Raw genomic sequence first — 19,930 nt, 5'->3', positions numbered from 1 at the left:
ACCACAAACAACACAGAGGTAAACATAAATGACAGTATTCTTAAACTGAGTTCAGCAAAAATGAAAGGAACTTGGCATTGTATTTGAATGAGCCCTTCAGAAGTGACTCTTGTTATTCTTTTCCCCTTTTTGGTGTGAACTTATCCTATTTTATTTTTGGTGTGTGCCAGTCATAAATCTATTAAATTTATGTTATACCTAATGGCAAAAGGCATTGTTCTCAGGACTGAAATCCGTTCCTTTAATATTGGCACGATGGAAACAAAAGATCTCTGCTTCATGCTCATGGTGCTGGAGAGGCCATTGATGTTTAATAAATTCTTCCTGATTGGAACAATTAGCCATGAATTCTTTTAAAGTGCTCTTTCCAATTGGCTTGATAAATTAATGGCTAATACAGAATTCTGAGGACAGACAATATTCTTAAGTGGATGAATTAGGGGGGGAAATGTGGACAGTAGTCTCAAGTTGGGTGGTAGTAGAATATTGTGAAATATCCAGTCCATAAAAACTGAGGCAAAGCCTCAGCTGCAATAATAGCCCCATAATAGATTCTTCTAAAGAGTAGCAAATTTCCACAAGCTACAGTCATGATTTGTTTGTATCGGGATTATTGGATCAGAAAAGGACTCATATAGATATCACTTGATAATCAGCTCTATTCAATATAAAATCCCCTGCAAAAGTTGATGTTCAAACATTCTGGTTGAGGATTCTACTTAGAAGAAAAAAATTGAATTTTAGGAAGTCATACAAAGAGATCATTGTTTTTAGTGTGGAATGATGTGGTGTTGATAATGCTGGATTTTATGCTTTGAGTTTGGAGCACTGCATCTGAAATTTTCAATACTATCACACGCAACGGTTTATTCAGCAAGTATTTAGTGAGTGCTTTGTGCTAGACACTGTGTGTGTTCATGGGGAGACAAAAATGACCTAGACGTGATCTGTGCCCTTCCGGTCTCCCAGACTAGAGGAGCAGAGAGATGCAGTAAAGATGAGCCCCCTGTGACTCACTGTGTGTCACAATGATCACAACGCTGCCTGGGCGTAAAGGCGGCAGCCATGATCGTGGGAGTGCGGTTGGGTGGGGGGAGGAAGAAGGGGGCCGCTGTGTGGTAGGAACACATTGTGATGGTCTTTGCCGGTTTGGGGATGGGTTTTACAATCATTAGAATCACTCCAGTTGTGACTGTGGACACAGTCTGGGGCGCTCATGAGGACAAAACAGGTGTGGAAACCTGGGGCCAAGTTTTAGCCATTGTGCAGTGCTTGCTCAAGTGAGAAAGGTTGTTGACTTGCCAGAAAGAAGAATCTTTTACACTTGTTAGACATTAAAATATTAGCACCCTGAGAGAGTTTCAGTACCTTGGCAACCTTCAGTTTTGCCTCTGATGTAAACATGCTATGGTGGGCAAAAGCCTAGGACTCCAGGGGCGCCTGGGTGGCTCAGCTGGTTGAGCGTCCCACTGTTGATTTTGGCTCAGGTCATGATCTCAGGGTTGTGGGATCGAGCTCTGTGTGGGGCTCCACACTCAGTGCGGAGTTGGCTTGTCCCTCTCCCTCTGTCCCTACCCACCTCTTGTGCACGCTCTTTCTCTCTCAAATAAATACATACATAAAATCTTAAAAAAAAAAATCCTAGGACTCCATTCACAGATCAAATTGTTGGCACATTTGTCACTGTGGGGAAGACAGCACATTGGAAGGTGCTATATATACACAGAAAGGGTGAGTTTATGATCTTAAATAATCCCCAATAAGAAATGCCTTTCCCCCCATCTTTAGTTTTCTTTATGCCTTTGATCACCTTCCTACCTAACTTTTTGAGCCCTTGATACCTTCTCTCTTCCCCCTCATCTCCCTTCCCCTTAAGAGGTGGCCTGAACTAGAAATCTGCGTTTTTACTTATTTATCAAACAATTCAAATCTGCATGTTGAGCCAGGCACTCTTCTAAGCACTTTATAAAAATCAACTTAATCAACTCACATTTCTTTGGGGCTACTGTCATTACTGCTCCCTTTTCACAGATAAGAAAAATGAGAAGTAGAGATCTTAAAAACTTCTTAAGAACACACAACCAGAGAGCAAGCTGAAGAGCTGGGATTTGAACCCAGAGATTCATGCTCCCAACCTCCACATGGGTGCTTAGTCCAGCCACAGTGCTAAAGCTTGGATATATTCTGCCTTGGATATTCTGCCTTGGGCCCACCTGCTCAACCACTGGGTAGGCTCCGTCCTACTTAACCAAGGCCGGTTCACTTTGGCCCAGAGCATGCTGGGCTCTTTACAAAAAGATGCCTTCAAAATGCAAAGGTTGACAGCTTTATTTGCGGACCCACACTGTGGTTTTTGGCTGGAGTCTGCTGGGCACTGGCTATGTGGTAGTCAGTCTTTAAAAATGGTGTAATATTCACACTGTTTTTGTTGGATAATTGCATGCCTTTAATTTGTGGTATTATAAACAGAGCAGTAATCTGGTTTAGGAGTAGCCAGAAAAAGTTATTTGATATCCATTAAGTCAACCTGCTATTTTTATTCACCTCTGTAGAGGTGAGAATTATGGTCCAGAAAAAGCAACATTATAATATATTCTAATGGGTGTCTCCTGACTGGCTATGTTGGGAGAATAAAAAAGAACCTTCTGAAGAAGGTAGGGAACAATTCTGCTTGCTTCCCTAACAGGTGAGTACAATTTTCCCTTTAGATATTACGACAGTTTAGCTTTCTTTAGAAAATGAATTTTTAAAAGGGTTCCTGGGTGCCTCAGTCGTTAAGTGTCTGCCTTCGGCTCAGGTCATGATCTCAGGGTCCTGGAATCGAGCTCCATGTGGGGCTCCCTGCTCCGCGGGAGGCCTGCTTCTCCCTCTCCCACTGCCCCTGCTTGTGTTCCCTCTCTCGCTCTGTCTCTCTCTGTCAAATAAATAAATAAAAAATCTTTAGGAAAGAAAAAAAATAAAAGGGAAAAAAAATCACACCTCTTGCAGTTCATGGATTCAGAACAGTGATTTTTCTTAAAGACCTACTTAAACCATTACTGCCTAAAATTCTGAGAGTTCAAGAAAAATGAAAATATTAAGTCGTGTAAAAATAATTTAGTAAATGTGAAGTCCCTATATAGTTAACCAGATTGTAAATAAGAATATTCATCATCAGTGGTTGCTTTTCATCAATGTCCTGTGACTTAGGTTGACTTATTATATATTTATAGACAAAGAATAGGTTATTTATTTATTTATTTATTTTCTTAAGATTTTGTTTATTTGACAGAGAGAGACAGTGAGAGAGGGAACACAAGCAGGGGGGAGTGGGAAAGGGAGAAGCAGGCTTCCCACGGAGCAGGGAGCCCAATGCGGGGCTCGATCCCAGAACCCTGGGATCATGACCTGAGCCGAAGGCAAATGCTTACCGACTGAGCCACCCAGATGCCCCAAGAATAGTTTATTTAGATAGCATCTTCCATTCGAAGACGTTTCAGTGGTTTGCAGACTTGAGCTTGAGTTAACTGTTCAGTCTTTGGAGATGAATCATTCCTTTTGTTTAGCCCATTGGTATAGTATTTAGATTTACTTGTAGGTTTGTATTTAACCTGACAGAATCCAAAGAGCCAGATCAGACATGTGCTGGCAGTCTTTCCTGGGGTCCAGACAGAGCTACACGCAGGGAGGACAGCCCAAGTCATTAGTTTGTGATTAATGTTTGTAGAAAGTAATATTTCTACCATTTTATGGATGGAGCAACTGAGGCACTAAGAGGTTAAGTGGCTTGCCCTTGTTCACACAGCTATTTAGGAGATCCGGGCAAATCAGGCACTAATGCAAGCCGATCATGATTTTGCACTCAACTCTCACCAATTTTAAATTTTGCAAGTTATAGTTCCTGTACCTGCCCATGGGCAGGTTACAAACTGGAAGTTGAAACTCAACTAAACTGAGAGGATGTTGCCAATCCTCTTCTAGGGGAAGGAAGAGATGGAGGGTTGCTTTGGCTAACAGAGCTGGCATGGGCACTATCATCCCCATGGACCCAGCCCTCTTGGACGGGCTGGCTCTCTGCTGATCCCCCAAGGCATCTGTCCATGAGGATTCAATCAGGCTCAGGGCTGCTGGCCGGGGTGGGGAGCAGGGGGGGGGCTGTAAATCTGGGAAAGCTGCAAGTATTCAGGGTCTTGAACTTTATCAGGTTTGAATGTGTGATTGTGAAAGTAAAGAGCAGAGAAATGACAGCACTCAGTAAATCAAACGCAGAGAAGATCAGGACTGTCAGAGACAAGAGAAAAACAGGCTCTGGGCACAAGCCCCGCTGAAAACCTGCAGGCAGGAGACGACTTTTATGTTCTCTCCAGACTGTGCCTTCTGAAAAACAAATCTCTTTCCCTGTCGTTTTATCTAGAGAATGGTATTCTTTGTTTTGTCCCATGGATTTCTTTCTTTACGTTTTCATTATTGAAGTTGAGATCTTGTTTTAGAAGATGGGGTGCTACGTGGAAAAAACAAACGAAACCCCAAAACCAACAAGCCAGAAAGAAAATCAGTTGAAAAATGGCTGGAACAGCCTAGATTTTACTCTATCAATAATGTGTTCCATAGCTTCTAAGTGATCTTTATTTTTCTATTCCTTAACAAAATGGGACTAAAGTAGAGTAAGTCTCCTTCATATACAGTGATACCAAACTGAAAGAAAGGTACAAAGCATGGGAGGAGCATAGTCAGATGACCAGGTCCATTTAATTAGCCCCCACCCACCCTTTTATCTAATGCCAGCCCACAGGTTGCCCTCCTTCATGGCCCCATCTGTTAACTCACTCCTATCTGTTGCCAGAAAGAAGTTCCCAGGGAGGGGTGCTGCTAGGACTGGGATACTTTTCTCAGGGGATGAGCCTCAAGATTACTATCTCTGTCCTGTAGAAGACATTTGGAGTCTGCTGCTGGCATTTGCAAGGGGGAATGACGGGGAATGTTTCTTCAAAGGAACCAAAAGCAAGTAAAGGATCTATGTTTGTCTCACCCCACCCCTTCCTATTATAATGCAATAAATAAAATCCTCACTGCTGGTATGTAGAGAAAGCCTGAGACCTTTAATGAATGGCAGGACTTAAAAGTTGAATGGGGGCTCAAAGAAGTTCTTTCCTGTAAATAAATTAGCTCTGGGGAACAGTTAGGTCACACAAGAAATTGAAATCTGGCGTAGTACATGTGAGTCTATTACAATGTAGATACTGGTAATCTTTTAATCCCCTTGACAATCCTGTAAGGCAGGTACTTTTATCATCCCCTTGTTACAGATGAGAATACTGAGGCACAGAGCAATTAGGCAATTTGTCACACAGAAAATGGTGGAGTCAGGATTCAAACCCAGGCAATTCCCTCAGGCTGTGAGCCGCAGTGACTCCCTTCTTTACAAACTCACTGTGAAGCCTAGGGGACAATATGAGCCTGGGTACTTCTCCAGAGAAAGGATCAAGCATCTCCCTCCATCTTTGAAGCTGTCTGTGGTACTTTGCCTAACCGGCTCTACACAAGTGCCAAACTTCTAGACTGTAAACACTTCAAAACTAGTTGCTAACCCTTATTTGTGCAGTTCTTCTTTGTGCAGTTCTTCTTTGTGCAGTATATACGCAGTGCTGTTGGTTAAGTGCAGGAAACTGGAGGGCTGCATATGGGTAGACAACTCTTGGTCCTGATTCTCTGCATATTTGCAACATAACTGAGTGCAGAGGTCATAGTTCTGGCTGGCAAATGCAGTAATTTTTTGTTTTGGGGGCACTTCCCCCCCTTTAATTGACTTAAGAAGGAGCGTTACTTACTTAGCAAATCTCCAAAAGCTTATCACCTCCTTTTCTGCTTCCCCTTAGCAACACCCAACCCCCCCACCCCGCCCCCAAGAAAAGAAAAACAAGAAAGGTCTCTGAGCTGAGGCAGCTCTGGGGCAGGGGCATCTGGACTCTGACCCTAGAATTGGCATTGTCTGCACACCTAGTGATACCGGCGAACTCCAGGGAAAGCCTGGGTCCTGTCTGTCTAGTGTGCTGGAAATTTCTGTATCTCTTTCCCCTGGGAGCAGAAATTTTCCTTCTGATGCTCTGAGTTTTCCTATCCCGGGAGGGTGGGGGGGAGGATTAGATAAGGTGGATGGTTTTGGAGTTCACCTTATTTGGAGTGGGGCAATGAGAAAAGAGAGGCAGATTTCACTTCCGGGGCTCAGCAAGAGGTGACAGAAACTGAAGATGTTGGTTGGCCTCTGGAATTCAGAGTCCTGTCTGCCGCTTCACCACAGCGCATAAGGGGTCGGCAAAGGTACGGGAAGAATCCCTAACGCAGGGAAGCCAGGCAGTCTCTGACACTCTGAGGTTCTTATCCACCCATACCGCAAAGAGGTAGAAAAGGCTTAGGTGTGTGTTTAGAGTATGGGGGAATGCTACCTAAGGGGAAAATAAATGACTCAGTGCAGAAACCCCCAAAACATAGCACCTGACTCCCAAGACCACTTCCCCGTCCTGGATCAGGAAAGTGGACATTCCGTTTCACCTTTAGTGAAAGGGAAGGGATCCCCCCAGGGGCAGGGCCTCGGCCCAGCTGGCAGCCCTAGGCTTTGTGTAGTGATGCCAGTAGTAATTAATAATGATAATAAATACCACACTTTATAACCAAACCCAACCTGGGGATGCCTGAATGACTGAACCTCTGCCTCCCACCTGCACGCTCTTATTCTCGGAGTCCACACCCTCGCCGTTAGCCTCAGTCTAATTTAGCTGCCTAGTTCCACCCACCAGGTTCTGACCCGGGTTCAAAAGAAGGTCTGTTCCCGACGACCAGCGATGTGGAGTAACGAGGACCCTCGGCAAACCCGCAGGGAGTGAGGGTGGGAAGGTAGGGCTGGATTGACTCGAGTTTAATTATTCAGCATCAAAAAATAATATAAAAGGGATAGTAATTCAGGCCCTAATGAGCTCGGTTTAGTTTTTCTGCCAAGTGCGGGGGGTCGGTTTTGGGACTCCAGCCCCGTCCGGCCTGGAGTTCCACGGCTCCCAGGACCCCGGGGACCGGCACGCCCAGGCCGGTCGCCTGGGGTCCTCCACATTCCCAGGGCAACGGACGCAGGTCTCGCCCGGCCGGTGGAGATCTGGCCAGCGAAGCGGAGATCTCAGGGTGTCAGGACGCAACCAGGCCGCGGGGAGGGAGGCCGGCGCCGTGTGGAATGCCTTTATCGGGATCAGAGAACCACCAGCTTCTCCTTCGCTTCTTTAAGCGATCACGGATAGACACCTTTCGATCTTTTGTCAGACATCTTGGCCCTTAATAGCTAAATTTATTTGGTTTAAAGCGGCCTTGGGAGAAGCCGGGAGGGAAGATCTTTCGTCGGTCATGGGTGGCCTAGATAACAAGCTTTAAAAGAGAGAGGGAAGAAGAAAGTAAAAAGGTTAATGGATGAGGGGAGGGCTAGAAGGCGCCCAGCGTGGGGCTTTTACAGCGACCCTCCTCCGGCCGCCCCCTTATCGCGGCCCTAACTTACCCGCGGCGTATGAAGTACATTAAGTCACGTAAACAGCGCGCGGGGAGGAATGCCACCGCGGTGACCTCTCGCGCGCCGCCGCAGCAAGCCCACCTCCGCGCCGCGCTGGCGGCCGCCGGCGGCGCGCGGGGGGCAGCCCGGGGCTGCGGGCCGGGGGCGGCCGGGCCCGGCCTGCAGCCGCCGGGCGCCGGGACTCGATGCTGACCGCCCGGGCCCGCCGTTGGCGCAGCGAGTTCCTTACCCGAAGTGACCGGCGGCGGGAAGAGGGGGCGGGGAGCCGGGCCGGGGGCGGGGGGGGGGGCGGCGGCCCAGTTTTCTAGGCTGCGCAGTTTTCGCGCTTCCGCCGCCACCACCTGACATTTCTAACCAGTATTTTTGGGCTTTCGAGAATTAAAAAAATAGAACAAAACAACCCTCCCTCCCCCACCCCAAACACCGTCCGGGCTCTCTGGACGGACTGCATTGGGTTGACAGCCGCTGAGTCAGGGGACAGGCCGCCCCGACCCGCTTATTGGGCCGGGAGGATGGCTGGGGTGGGGGCACCGGGGTGACCCTTGTCCTTCGGCAAAAGCTTCCCAGGGACAGGAAGAAATCCGGTATAGGCGAGAAGGCCCTAGAGATCTGGCTTTGTAAAAACTCTCAATTTAAAACTTTAAGTCAGAAATTGTATTCTTTCTGAAACGTCGCTGGAGCAGCCGGGAGCTTTGGGAACTGACAACGTAAGGAGCTTAAGTTTGCAGGGGTAAAGGCGTGTCGTTATGCGGGTCCTCGCCCGGGTCTCGCAGCTCCCCTGGAAGCAGAGCGCGACTGGGTCCCCAAACATCCCTTCGCATTTTGGCAACAAAGCCTCCGCCCCCTGCCCAATTGGCTGCTGTATTCTGGCTGGATTCTAATCGCGAATAGTAGTGTGGCGCGCCCCAAATAAATCAGCCCTGGGGACAGGTCGCGCCCCAGAGCCAGCACCTCTTCGAGGACGAGGAGGGCGGCTCGAGGACGGAAGGCTCACTCCGGAGGGGCCACTCCTTTCGTCTAAATAGTCGGGAGAGAAATAATTTCGTTTAAGATTAGCACCCCCCCCCCAAAGGAGACAGGCAGAAGGAAAAGAAAAAAAAAAAAAAAACGAAGAAAATAGAACTTTTAAGAGCCTATTTATGGGGAACCGTGGGGGACTTCTCCAGTTCTTGGGTTCCTCCCTAGTTTAGGGTACACTTCCCTCCCTGTCCCCTATTCTCCCCACCTTCCCGGACTAGCTGGGGTGCTCAAAGGAAACTCAGAGCGCGGGACCTGGGAACCCCTAGGTTTTCAAACCCCTAGGCTTTGAAAATGTGCCGCTCCCCCCTGGGAGTGGAAGTTTTCCCCAGGGCCAAATCCAGTGCATTGGGAAAATGATAAACTGGATGGGTCAGGCTTCCTTGCCTTTCTGTCTGAAGAAACTCTGCGGGTTAAACAGTTTTGTTTTTAAGTTAACTGAAAAGAAAAACATTGTACTATCCATTCCCTCCTTTAGTTGGAAAACCAATCTAAAAAAATTGTGACTGTGCAAAGGAGCAAATTACAACCTCCCACTCTTGTTTTAGGCAGTGTTAAAGAGAGATTGGGAATCTGGATGGTAAAATGCCGGGTCCCTTCTCGAGCCCTTAAAAGCCGCACGCTGTGGTCAGTGTCTGCCCCGCTGCTCACCTCTTTCCCAGCGGTGCCAGGGCCAGCGCACCCTCTCGCAGCTGCTCTGGAGCTGCGGGAAAAGCAGGTCCCTAGGGCTTTAGCTATTGTCCAAGGAAATTCACACAGACACCTTCATACTTGCTAATATAAAGAAACACACACAACAGGAACCAGGTTCGGGGCTAGGTCTCCTCAAGGGCTCAAGGCTTGGAGGCCGTTCGCAGCTTGGAATCTAACTTAGCCAGAGGATTTAAAAAAAAAAAACTCATCTCCATTGGAAATCACCTCACTGAGATATGAATTAAAAAAAAAAAAAACTGCTTTTAAGAATAAAACTGAAAAAGCATTTCAAAAACAGTTGGACTCAAAAGAAAGGCAAACGTCCACAACGTTTCTGTATCTGCTTACAAATGAGCTTCTGAAAAACTCAAAATTTGGTCGGAACTCACGCAAAACCCAAAAGAGAAAGGCTTTGGAAGCTGTGGTCGGAGTTAAGTGGGAGGCAGACGCCGGGTCATCTCTTCTGCTAGTACCGTTCGATCGAACCTAGGTTAAACTTTAAAGCCCTGAATCCTGCTCCGGTCGCCAATCTCTCTGTTCCAGAGTTTTCTACCTTCACTCCTCCCGAACTGTGGCCACATTGAAACTGGGAGCCGCCACAGTGATTGGGGGAAGCAAAGAGGAATGTAATAAAAGTAACTAAATTGGACAAGAACGGTTTATGGACCGTCGTAGTAGCAATTTAAAATTCAGAAGCGTTTAGCAGCAATTTACAACGAAGAATGGAAAAAAAAAAAAAAGAATTCTCGCCAACTTCTTCGATTCAGCGCTCTTCCCCTCACTGCCAGGCCCTGTCCCCTTCTCCCCCTAGGATACACAGGCTCACATTCACAATTATACTGAGAGGAAACATACTTTTAACGATGAGGTCTCACAATCTCTCAAAATCATTATTTTACAATGTCCCTAGCTACGCCGGTTCAACTCTGCTTAGGCTCCTCTCCCTTCCCCAACTGGAAAAACACACACACACAAAAGAGCCCAAATGCTTTCAGGGAGACTGACCTTTAGAAAATCATTTACTTCGATTTACCTGGGGGGGGGGGTAATTGTAAAATCCATCCTCACAAAGCAACTCCTCCTGCCCTAGTTAAAATTCTCTCTCCGCGGCCTTCTGGGGTCACGTCTGTCGGAAGAAATCTTTTTGTGAGTGAAAGGGAGCGAGACATAGATCACCGCTGCTGCGGCGGACGAACCTGCGGCCGCGCGCCTCGCTGCTGACAGATCCGCGCTGATAACCTCGCGACGTTCATTTCCAGTCCCTTTGCCGGCTCAGGACCGTATCAGTTTGTACACAGTTGTGATAACCATTTGGAAGGAGCGAAGAAGGGGTGTGTATGTGAGGGTGGGGGTGGGGAATAGGTATTTCCTGCTGGGTCCAGTGAAGGTGAACCCCCTCCCCCCTTTCCAACGACTTATCCGAGACTTACCTGAAGTTCTCCAGGATAAGCTCAGAGCAAACGGGACACCAAAACTTGGAAAGCATCTCGGGGCGCAACTGGGGTGGAAACCCTTTTCATTACGCGCACCTTCGGGGACTAGCCTTTACGTATACCACGACCCCGAATTAAAAGTTCCCAAAGGTTAGCTGGTGAGTGTCGACGTGAACTCCCCGAAACCTCCTGGGGATTTAGTCTGTTTCTAAAAAGCAGGGCAGAGGTAGGGAGCTGGGCACCTGAGTTCCTTCTTTTCCATATCTTTGGAGCCTCGATCCCCGACGGTCACCAGGACCCGAGCCCCAGGGTCTCAATTAGAGGTCGGGGAAAGTTTAAGGTAGTTCACATACAAAGGCAGAGCATAACGCTCTTCTAACGTGGATGAAGGAGCGGGGAAGGCCCGTGGAGCAAAGCACTTTCCCCCTCATTCTGGGGGCACGTTGACCCGAAAGCTGGCGCGTCCCTCCCGCTGCGGTGGCTGCGCAGGGCTGTGCACAGCCAACTCCTCTCGTGCCAGCCCCCCCCCCCGCCCCCGTGAGTGCGTGTGTAACTGGGGGCGGAGGAAAGTGCTGCGCCGCCGGATGGGTGTGGGTCGCCAGCCAGGTCAAGCGTTCCGCCACCTCCGCCCCTCCTCGGGCGTCCCAGGGCTCGGCGCCCCCTCGATGGACTGGCCCCCTCCCAGGAAGGTACTCGCAGCTCGGCCCACACCCGCAGGCTGCGCGGCGCTCATTGTCTGCTGGGGTGGCGCGCTCCCCTCCCCCCGCCGCCCGCGGTCCCCTCCCCACCCTCTTTCTCTCCTCCCCTCGCTCCCTCCTCCTCCTCCTCCTCCTCCTCCTCCTCCTCTTCACCTCCAGCGCCCAGCTGCTCGCACAGCGCAGTTCCGACCCACAGCCTGGCACCCTTCGGCGAGCGCTGTTTGTTTAGGGCTCGGTGAATCCAATCAGGAGCGCAGGCTGCAGTTTTCCGGCAGAGCAGTAAGAGGCGCCTCCTCTCTCCTTTTTATTCACCAGCAGCGCCGCGCAGACCCCGGACTCGCGCTCGCCTGCCGGCGTCCACAACCTCTCTCCGTGCTCGAGAGCAGTCTCCGCCGCGGCCGTTCTCCATGCGCAGCGCGCACCCGAGGTTCGGCTGCTTTCTCGCTTGCTCGGGCTCCCCTCTTTACTTCCCTCAACCCCCCACCCCGTCGCGAGCCCCTCCGCCCCGGGCCATCCGGCCCTCTGCGGGCCCCGTCGGCTCTGAGGGTGTCTCCTTCCTCCTGTCGCGGCTGGCTGTAGCGGCTCCCAGGTTCCCGGGACACCGCGGACCAACTTCTGCTGTTTCTTCCTCTCCCTGAAGCGCTTATCTGCGCGCAGCCTTATCTCCGAATTATCTGGCGCAAAGGGGCGGGAGCCGGCAGTCAGGCGGGCAGAGAGACTTCTTTCTTGCTATCTAGCCCGGGTCTGTGTGTGGGTATTAATTTTAGTATGGTTATCTCCGAGGAGCCGAAGCGATTTGGAAAAGCAGCTCGGAGGAGGCCCGTCCGGCTGCATTTCGCCTTCCTACCCCACTCCCTCCGAGTCTCCCCGTCTTTCTTCCTGCTCTCCCCTTTGGGGTGGCCTCGGCCCCAGGGCGGTCTCACGCCCCCCCCCCCCGCCCCCCGCATTTCCCCCTCCTCCTTTTCTCTGCGCTCCGCTCCACCCCGCTACGTCCGACTCCGGAACGGTCCGGCCTTTCCGCGGCTGGGGAAGATCTCGGGGTGGGCGGGGGTGGCCCAGCCGGCGTGAGCGCACGCGCTGGTGGCTGCAGCCACGAGCCTTGTCGAAGGTGTGCAGCGCCACGGGGAGGAGGGTTGGGCGTGAGACTGCGGCCCCGCGGGCACCCAGCAGTGCCCGGGCCCGGAAGGTCAGAGACTGGTCTCCGCCTCGGCGCCCCACCTTCCCTGGGCTGAGTTGCACGTCTCTGGAGCTTGCGTTCCGTCCCGTCAAGCGCAGTCCGGGAAGCTCTGGGAAAGCCAGTGTGGAAGAACGCGGCGGTTTCATTTTCGGGGACAGGTTGCCTTCCTTAAGCTAATGATTTTCGCGCGGGCAGACCTCACACCGAGGCATTCCGGGCGGGGGGCACCCGTAGGGAGGCGGGAGAAGGCAGCGCCGACAAGCACAGCTGCTTAAAAAAATTCTTTTGTGTGTCATCGGCTGAGAGGGAGCCACTTTGGGGGCGGAAGGAAAACCTTGGCCAGTCTCACCGTCACCCCTGGGACCTGGCGCGCGCAGATGGAGGATGCTGCGGAGGGGGTGGGCGGGAAGGCGAGGGGATCCGGGCGGTGCAGGCGAGGGAGGGCGGATATCCCTGTTCTGGGAGGACCCTGCGGCAGCTACCCAGGCTCCGTTCCCTTCTCCTTCCCCAACTCCCGCGCCTGGGGCAGAAATGGGATTTTAGAGGAATCCCATTAGCTAGAAAAGGCAGTGGGAGTGAGATTTTGTGCGGCCTGCGCTTTTGTTAACCCTTCTTGATTTTCTCCTCCCGTCCCTGCCTCCCCTCACCCCGCCTCAGGAGCTAGAAGTTAGCTTGGAGAGGCGCCGGACCGTGGATGGCCTTGACTGACGGCGGCTGGTGCCTGCCGAAGCGCTTCGGGGCCGCGGCTGCGGACGCCAGCGACTCCGGAGCCTTTCCAGCGCGGGAGCCCTCCACGCCGCCTTCCCCCATCTCCTCCTCTTCCTCCTCCTGCTGCTCCCGGGGTGGGGAGCGTGGCCCCGGCGGCGCCAGCAACTGCAGGACGCCGCAGCTCGACACGGAGGCGGCGGCGGGACCCCCGGCCCGCTCGCTGCTGCTCAGCGCATACGCCTCGCATCCCTTTGGGGCTCCCCACGGACCTTCGGCGCCCGGGGTCGCTGGCCCCGGGAGCGCCCTGTCGAGCTGGGAGGACCTACTGCTCTTCACTGACCTCGACCAGGCCGCGACCGCCAGCAAGCTGCTGTGGTCCAGCCGCGGCGCCAAGCTGAGCCCCTTCGCACCCGAGCAGCCCGAGGAGATGTACCAGACCCTCGCCGCCCTCTCCAGCCAGGGGCCGGCCGCTTACGACGGCGCGCCCGGCGGTTTTGTGCACTCTGCAGCCGCCGCTGCAGCCGCCGCCGCCGCGGCCAGCTCCCCGGTTTACGTGCCCACCACCCGCGTGGGCTCCATGCTGCCGGGCCTGCAGTACCTGCAGGGGGCGGGCAGCGGGCCCGCCAACCACGCGGGCGGTGCAGGCGCGCACCCCGGCTGGCCTCAAGCCTCGGCCGACAGCCCCCCGTACGGCAGTGGAGGCGGTGCGGCCGGCGGCGGGGCCGCGGGGCCCGGGAGCGCCGGCTCGGCCGCTGCGCACGTCTCCGCGCGCTTCCCCTACTCGCCCAGCCCACCCATGGCCAACGGCGCGGCGCGGGACCCCGGGGGCTACGCCGCAGCTGGTGGCGGGGGAGCGGGCGGCGTGAGCGGCGGCGGAGGCGGCAGCCTGGCGGCCATGGGCGGCCGCGAGCACCAGTACAGCTCGCTGTCGGCCGCGCGGCCGCTGAACGGGACGTACCACCATCACCATCACCACCACCCGAACCCCTACTCCCCCTACGTGGGTGCACCGCTGACTCCCGCCTGGCCCGCAGGACCCTTTGAGACCCCAGTGCTGCACAGCCTGCAGAGCCGCGCCGGAGCCCCGCTCCCGGTGCCACGGGGCCCCAGCGCAGGTAAGGGGTGCGCCGCCGCGTGGGAGTGGGGGCCTGAGGCGCTGGGGTGTACGGGGGTTGTGGAACAGCTAGTTGCCTTGGGCCTTGTTCTTAGGGTTTTTCTGTCTGGGTGCCTAGAGGTCGGCCCGGCCCCAGGGAGGATTTGCAGAACTCTGGCAGGGCCACCCAGAGTCTGGCAGTGTTGATGAGGTGCTTTATTTTGCGGATTGTTTTCAGTTCCTTTCCAGGCTTAGGGCGCGTATAGGTCTCAGTGCCTTGGAGAAGCTCAAGGGACTTGAACAGTGAATGGGGTGGGTAAATCGGAGCAAAAGGTCCTGGGAAGGAACTGATAGGGCCCGAGACCTGTCACCGAGCCTAATTTGCCTAAGTGGAAGAATGAGACTCTGTTGGGGTGGGGGTGGGGTGGGGGTACGTTAGGAGAATGCTGGGCACTTGATTCACCCTCTTCTCAAATACAGTCTCACCCAGTTCAGCACTCCAGAGGGGAGGAATTGTGTTTTTCTCCTGGAGAGTATTTAAGAGCTCCACGGTGGAAAAGGAGCTAAGGCGGGTATCTGGACTGGCCAGCCTCGTGCGGAGGGAAAGCTGGTGGAGGGGCCCTTTTGCTTGACATCAACTGGGCCGAGGTGTCTGGAGCTGTGCTGCTGCTCGTCCCTGCCAGGCTGGGACCCAGGGATCCTGGAGGTCCCCCATCAGTTCTTGCTCCAGAGTTCAACCCATCAGTTTTTTCAAGTTTTCCATGCCACCCGTACTTTCCTTGCAGTATTTGGGGGCAATGTGGAGTGAACTGGGAAAACACAATTGTCAAAATATCTGGAAACATCCCATTTTGAAAAATGTTTTCTGCTCAAGCAGAGGAGGTTATGAAATTGTTGTGTCTGGGGCTTCTTTTTTCGGCTGCTGCAGCATTCTTGGTCCTTCTACGTGCTTTTGTGGGTCTCTCTTAATTTTGTATTTAACCCGTTTGATAATCTGACAGACTCCTAAGACAAAACCTTTTTTGGGGGGGCAGGGGCTTTTGTTTGTTTGAGGGGAGGTGTGAGAGTCAGAGGTGGCAAAGAGACATGGGTCAGCCTAAATTATCCTACCTGGTGTCTTCACACTCCAGGTCCGGGCTCTTCCCAGCCTCAGTGCTCCGTTTTGGGACAACAGATCTTTCAGGGGCCCTAACGAGTAGGATGAAGTGATGAATTGCCAGCCTTGTGTTCAAAAGACATACTGGAAATGCCAGTGGCCCGAAAGGGAAGGATCTGACTTGAACAGCCCTCCTGGTAACATTGGGAGGGGGACAACAGGCTTTTGGTATCTCTACCTCCTAAGATTCTGGTCTCAGAATTCCCTCTTCTTCCCTCTGCGAAGTTGGCCCTGGAGACCATCTTCAGCATTGTGTACAGTGGGTGTGGAGGACCCTGTTGAGTAATTGAGAGCAGAGCACTGTCACCCCGTTGTGCAGCATGGGGACCCCTAGCTGGTTCCCTGGCTGGAGCTGAGAGACCGAGAGATGAGGAATCTCCAAAGAATGGGAAGGGTTAGGGTGAGGCTTTTGTCAGTCAGGAATCCAGCAGGGAATCTGAAAGGGCCTGTGAGTTGAGTAGGGGGCAGCTCCCATTGGAGCGAGATCCTGCAGCTTCACCTGTTCCAGGACACACCTTAGTGTGGTCTCCAGATCCCTGTCCTCCAGTCTTCCGGCATTTCACAGGACTGAGAAAGAGTAGTCCCAAAAGACATCATCAGAGTCTTCCGATGTTTAAAGCAACTTGTTTTGTATAAAAAATCTTTCCAGAGGCAGGAGGGTGCCATTGTAGGCGAGTTACCAGTTTCATTTTAAACCTAGCTTATTCTTCACCAACTTTTCACCTTCTAGATGGGACATTGCAAAGTTAGGAAAATCTTCTGTAGATCCAGAGTATGTTAAAAAAAAAAAAAAAAAAAACCCAAAATGGGAAGGGGCTTGGGAACACCCAGCTTTTGCATAAAGAGTCTTTTAAGAAGGCGGGAAGCTACTGAGAATCAGCCAGTCTGGGGCTGGGGGAGGCGAAAGACCTAATTTTGGTTGTCCTCACAGGTGTTCTCGGGGTAGAGAAACCTTGACCTCCAACCCCTCTCCTCCCAGCTTCCTAGCTAGATTCCCTCCTTTTCCACTTTGATTGTTTAAAAAAAAACAACAACCATTTTTGAAGGCACTCTTTAATTGATTTGGGCAAACAGCAGGGCTAAAACCTGAGCACTGAGCTTTTTCAACGTACACAGTGTGGAGGCCTCCGGGAACCTGCTCCATACACCTCTCTGATTCTGGTGGTGGGTGGGTGGGAGGGAGTCCTGGGGTGAGTCTTCACAGCGCTTCAGTCCCTGAGCCCAGCGCCCTCCTGAGCTCCCGCTGAACTGTGTTCCATTCCTCGGGTCCTGGGACGGCATTTGCTGGCCGTGCCCTTCTCCCCAGAGCTTTTTATTTTCTACAGGGGACCCAAAGCAGTCGTGTTAGGAGGCGATGATGAGTGGGGGGAAACTGATGAACAAAGGTCCAGCACAATTAGGTTTCCTAATTGTAAGTTTTTCTTACGTTGGTCCATTGTAGGATTGTAGCTGCTGGGTAAGTGGTAGGGAGAAAATGGGAGCTGGAGATTTGATTTAATTAGACATAAGCAAACTTCCTAAATTTTATTTATCCAAGGTGGACTTTAAGTTTTGTCTTTGGGTTTTGAGATGACTAAAGAGATTTACCTGGAGAGTTCACACTGTCTTCTCTAGGGAGTCTTTATTGTTTCCCGCCTGGGGGAAGGAGGCCAGGCATAGGGCTGTGTTCTCCAGGGAATGCCCCACTCCTCTATCGAGAGGGTCTCTGATAGGTAACATTTTAAAGTCAACAACTAAGACAAATACCTTGTTTAACTTCAGTGTCCTTGAAGTCCTGAGCATTTTACTGATTACCGTAGTCAATAGTGGCTTTTAGGGTGGAGAAGAATAAATCTTTGTGATGTGTTGTAAGTTGCGGTATCCCTGTGACGACTTTGAACTCCAGTTATGTAGGATGCTAGTTTCCTTTAAACTTAATTCTTGAGGAGGAAGGAGAGGAAGGAGACCTGTTTTGTAGGGTAAATAGTATTAATGGAATTAAAGAGTATTCACGCCAAAGACACATTTAAATATCTTTACAACAAGTAGCTGATGGTAGAAACAAGCTGTAAACTGCTCGGGAATGAGAAAGAATAGAAAGGTTTGCTAGCACACATCTTCAAATAAAGCTTTAAAATGTAATGCTTCTTTACTTCAAAAATTCAGAAATGCTTCTTAAAGCAAGCCAAATTTGGACATTTAAATCCTCTATAAATAACCCTAAACAGAAAGATATTTTTAATTTTTACGAAGTCTATTTTAAAGTACTCAATTAATACCTATCTCATTTTAGACAGTATTTATTCATTCATATTTAACAAATTTAAGCGGAAGTAATAAATGTTACAACCATTTACTCGAGATTTTTTTCTTATTAACAGGTTTAGGCTAGTTGTAAACACCAAAAACTAACCAAATAGCAAAGTGACACAAACACAATTTAGGTAGATTGCATAAATTGAAGTTTAGTGTATGAAAATATGAAACAGTTTTATTGCGCACCGAGACGGTTTTAGTAATGTTCTGAATCAATAAAATATCAACTGTTTGTAGAAATTTTGCAGATAGAAGCAGCTAGACCCATGTGGAACTCAAAATATTTTAGCGTTTGGTCCTTGTAGCATGAAAAAAAAACTTAATATTTATCTCTATGCTTGTTAATGTTGGTGCTTTTTTTCCCCTGGGGAGACCTGAGTCACTTTCTAGCACTTGCCCAAGAACAGTATTTCTAATTTCACTTGTCCATTTTTTTTTATTATTATTGGAGAAAAGGGTGACAGATACAGTAAATTCTTTAAAAAATAATTACTTGGGATAAAAGTAATAAGGTAGCCCGACTGTGTCCCAGGATATTTGCGGGTTTGGTGCAGGGGTCAGTGATCAGTGTTGATATTGTATGGTTTGCTCGGCTTGGCAAGTGGCACACTGTAATTATGATGGATTTCAGTTTTGAAACGCTTGGGAACAGCCGGAAAGGAGGGGTCAGGGGACCCAAACCGACTTCCCCACAGCTCATCTCAGCTCCGAGGTCCTTGGAGACTGAAGGCAGATGATTCGGGCTCGGCCTCCAGCACCCTCTCCTACTACTTTCCTGGGGTTTTACTGGGGGCGCCCGGGGCTGCAGAAGTATTGGACAAACGCTCAGCAGATCGATAGCGACAACGGGCGGCTCCTGGCTTGGCTGCTGAGCAGCAGAAAGATCGTGGGGAAGGGCGCGGGCGGGGAGGCGGGCAGCACGTCGCCAGCGCTGGGGCCAGGGGTGCCGGGGGTCTTCCCGGGAGCCCGGGGAGGGGCGGGAGCGGCGCCGCCTCACCGGGCCTCTTGTCCCCGCTCTCGCCGCAGACCTGCTGGAGGACCTGCCCGAGAGCCGTGAGTGCGTGAACTGCGGCTCCATCCAGACGCCGCTCTGGCGGCGGGACGGCACCGGCCACTACTTGTGCAACGCCTGCGGCCTCTACAGCAAGATGAACGGCCTCAGCCGGCCCCTCATCAAGCCGCAGAAGCGCGTGGTGAGTGCGAGCGCCGCCCTCCCCTGCGGCCGGGCCCCGAGCGGCGCTTCTCCTGCGGCCGCGGTGCTGCCGGCTCGCCCCGGCGCCCCCGCGGCAACAGGTGCGGCGCGGCCCGGGGCCGCCGGGGTCTGCCCGAGAGCGGGGACCCAGCTGTCCCCTTCACACCCGCGAGCGCCCGAGTGGAGGTTGTCCCGAAGAAACCAGCGTTTGGGGAACGAAGACAGCCTTTCCCCACATTTACACCCAGGGCATGATGTCTATAAATGGGGGAGGAAGAAGGTGTAGGGCGCTATACCATTTTTTAAATATACAAAAGTCTGTGTTGACCTATCTCTAGACGTACTTGTAAATGCACTAGAAAAATTCTGGAAGGACACAAGAAATTATTAATGACGGTAACCTCCCGCTAAAAAAACTGGGTATACCAACCCAGATCAGATGAAGGAGGGAGATCTTTTTCACTTCACTATGTACTGTTTGCTCTGGTTTGGATTTTATTCTTGAAAAACCTCCCTCCCTTCCCCATAGAATATGACAGTCACAAACCCACACTCCCTTTCTCCCCACAGCCTCATTCAGGGTTCCTTTGATTCTGTTCCTTATACCTTTGGGTCCCTTCTACCTCTTCTCCTGGGAGTGAGACAGATTTTAGCCCCAAATTCCATCCGTCTTTTGGATTGTCTTTGAGTTTGATGAAAATTTACTCTACCCTTTGTTATTTTGGAAATCTAGCTGTTCAGAACACTACACAGAACTTGAGGGGAAAAAAAAAAGCAGTCTTATGTGCTTCTCAAGTTGGGATCCAAACGCCTTTTTTACTGTGTTTTAAATTATGGGAATTCTCATTTTCTTCAGGGATAAATCTTAGAGTTAGATGTAGTTTTAGGAGGGGGCATTTACTGCTGTAGTGATTAGAGAAAATAAATGAAAGTGTTCACAGGC

At 51.3% G+C, this 19,930-nt stretch overlaps 1 protein-coding gene and 1 long non-coding RNA gene across 3 annotated transcripts in view; one reads left to right on the top strand and one right to left on the bottom strand.

Annotated features, from left to right (window-relative positions):
• Positions 1-6,877: 6,877 nt before the first annotated feature.
• LOC118527451 (uncharacterized) lies at positions 6,878-8,749 on the bottom strand. Its single transcript, XR_013443362.1, has 2 exons — positions 7,514-8,749; positions 6,878-7,386 (listed from the first exon to the last, which is right to left on the bottom strand). It is a non-coding gene; the product is annotated as an uncharacterized LOC118527451 (long non-coding RNA).
• Positions 8,750-11,525: 2,776 nt separating this feature from the next.
• GATA6 (GATA binding protein 6) overlaps positions 11,526-19,930 on the top strand; it is a 30,820-nt gene continuing 22,415 nt past the window's right edge. Inside the window, exons 1-3 of one of the 2 annotated variants that reach the window (XM_036079263.2) lie at positions 11,526-11,793; positions 13,201-14,366; positions 18,822-18,988. In XM_036079263.2, coding sequence (XP_035935156.2) covers positions 13,238-14,366; positions 18,822-18,988 — 1,296 coding nt within the window. In that variant the 5' untranslated portion in view covers positions 11,526-11,793; positions 13,201-13,237. The remainder of the gene's footprint in view (positions 11,794-13,200; positions 14,367-18,821; positions 18,989-19,930) is intronic. The other variant, XM_036079259.2, reaches the window with a different exon arrangement.

Source organism: Halichoerus grypus, chromosome 13 (assembly GCF_964656455.1).
Source record: "Halichoerus grypus chromosome 13, mHalGry1.hap1.1, whole genome shotgun sequence".
Classification (NCBI taxonomy): Eukaryota; Metazoa; Chordata; class Mammalia; order Carnivora; family Phocidae; genus Halichoerus; species Halichoerus grypus.
The sequence above is the reverse complement of the archived record's forward strand: the minus strand, read 5'-3'. Positions and strand labels throughout refer to the sequence as shown.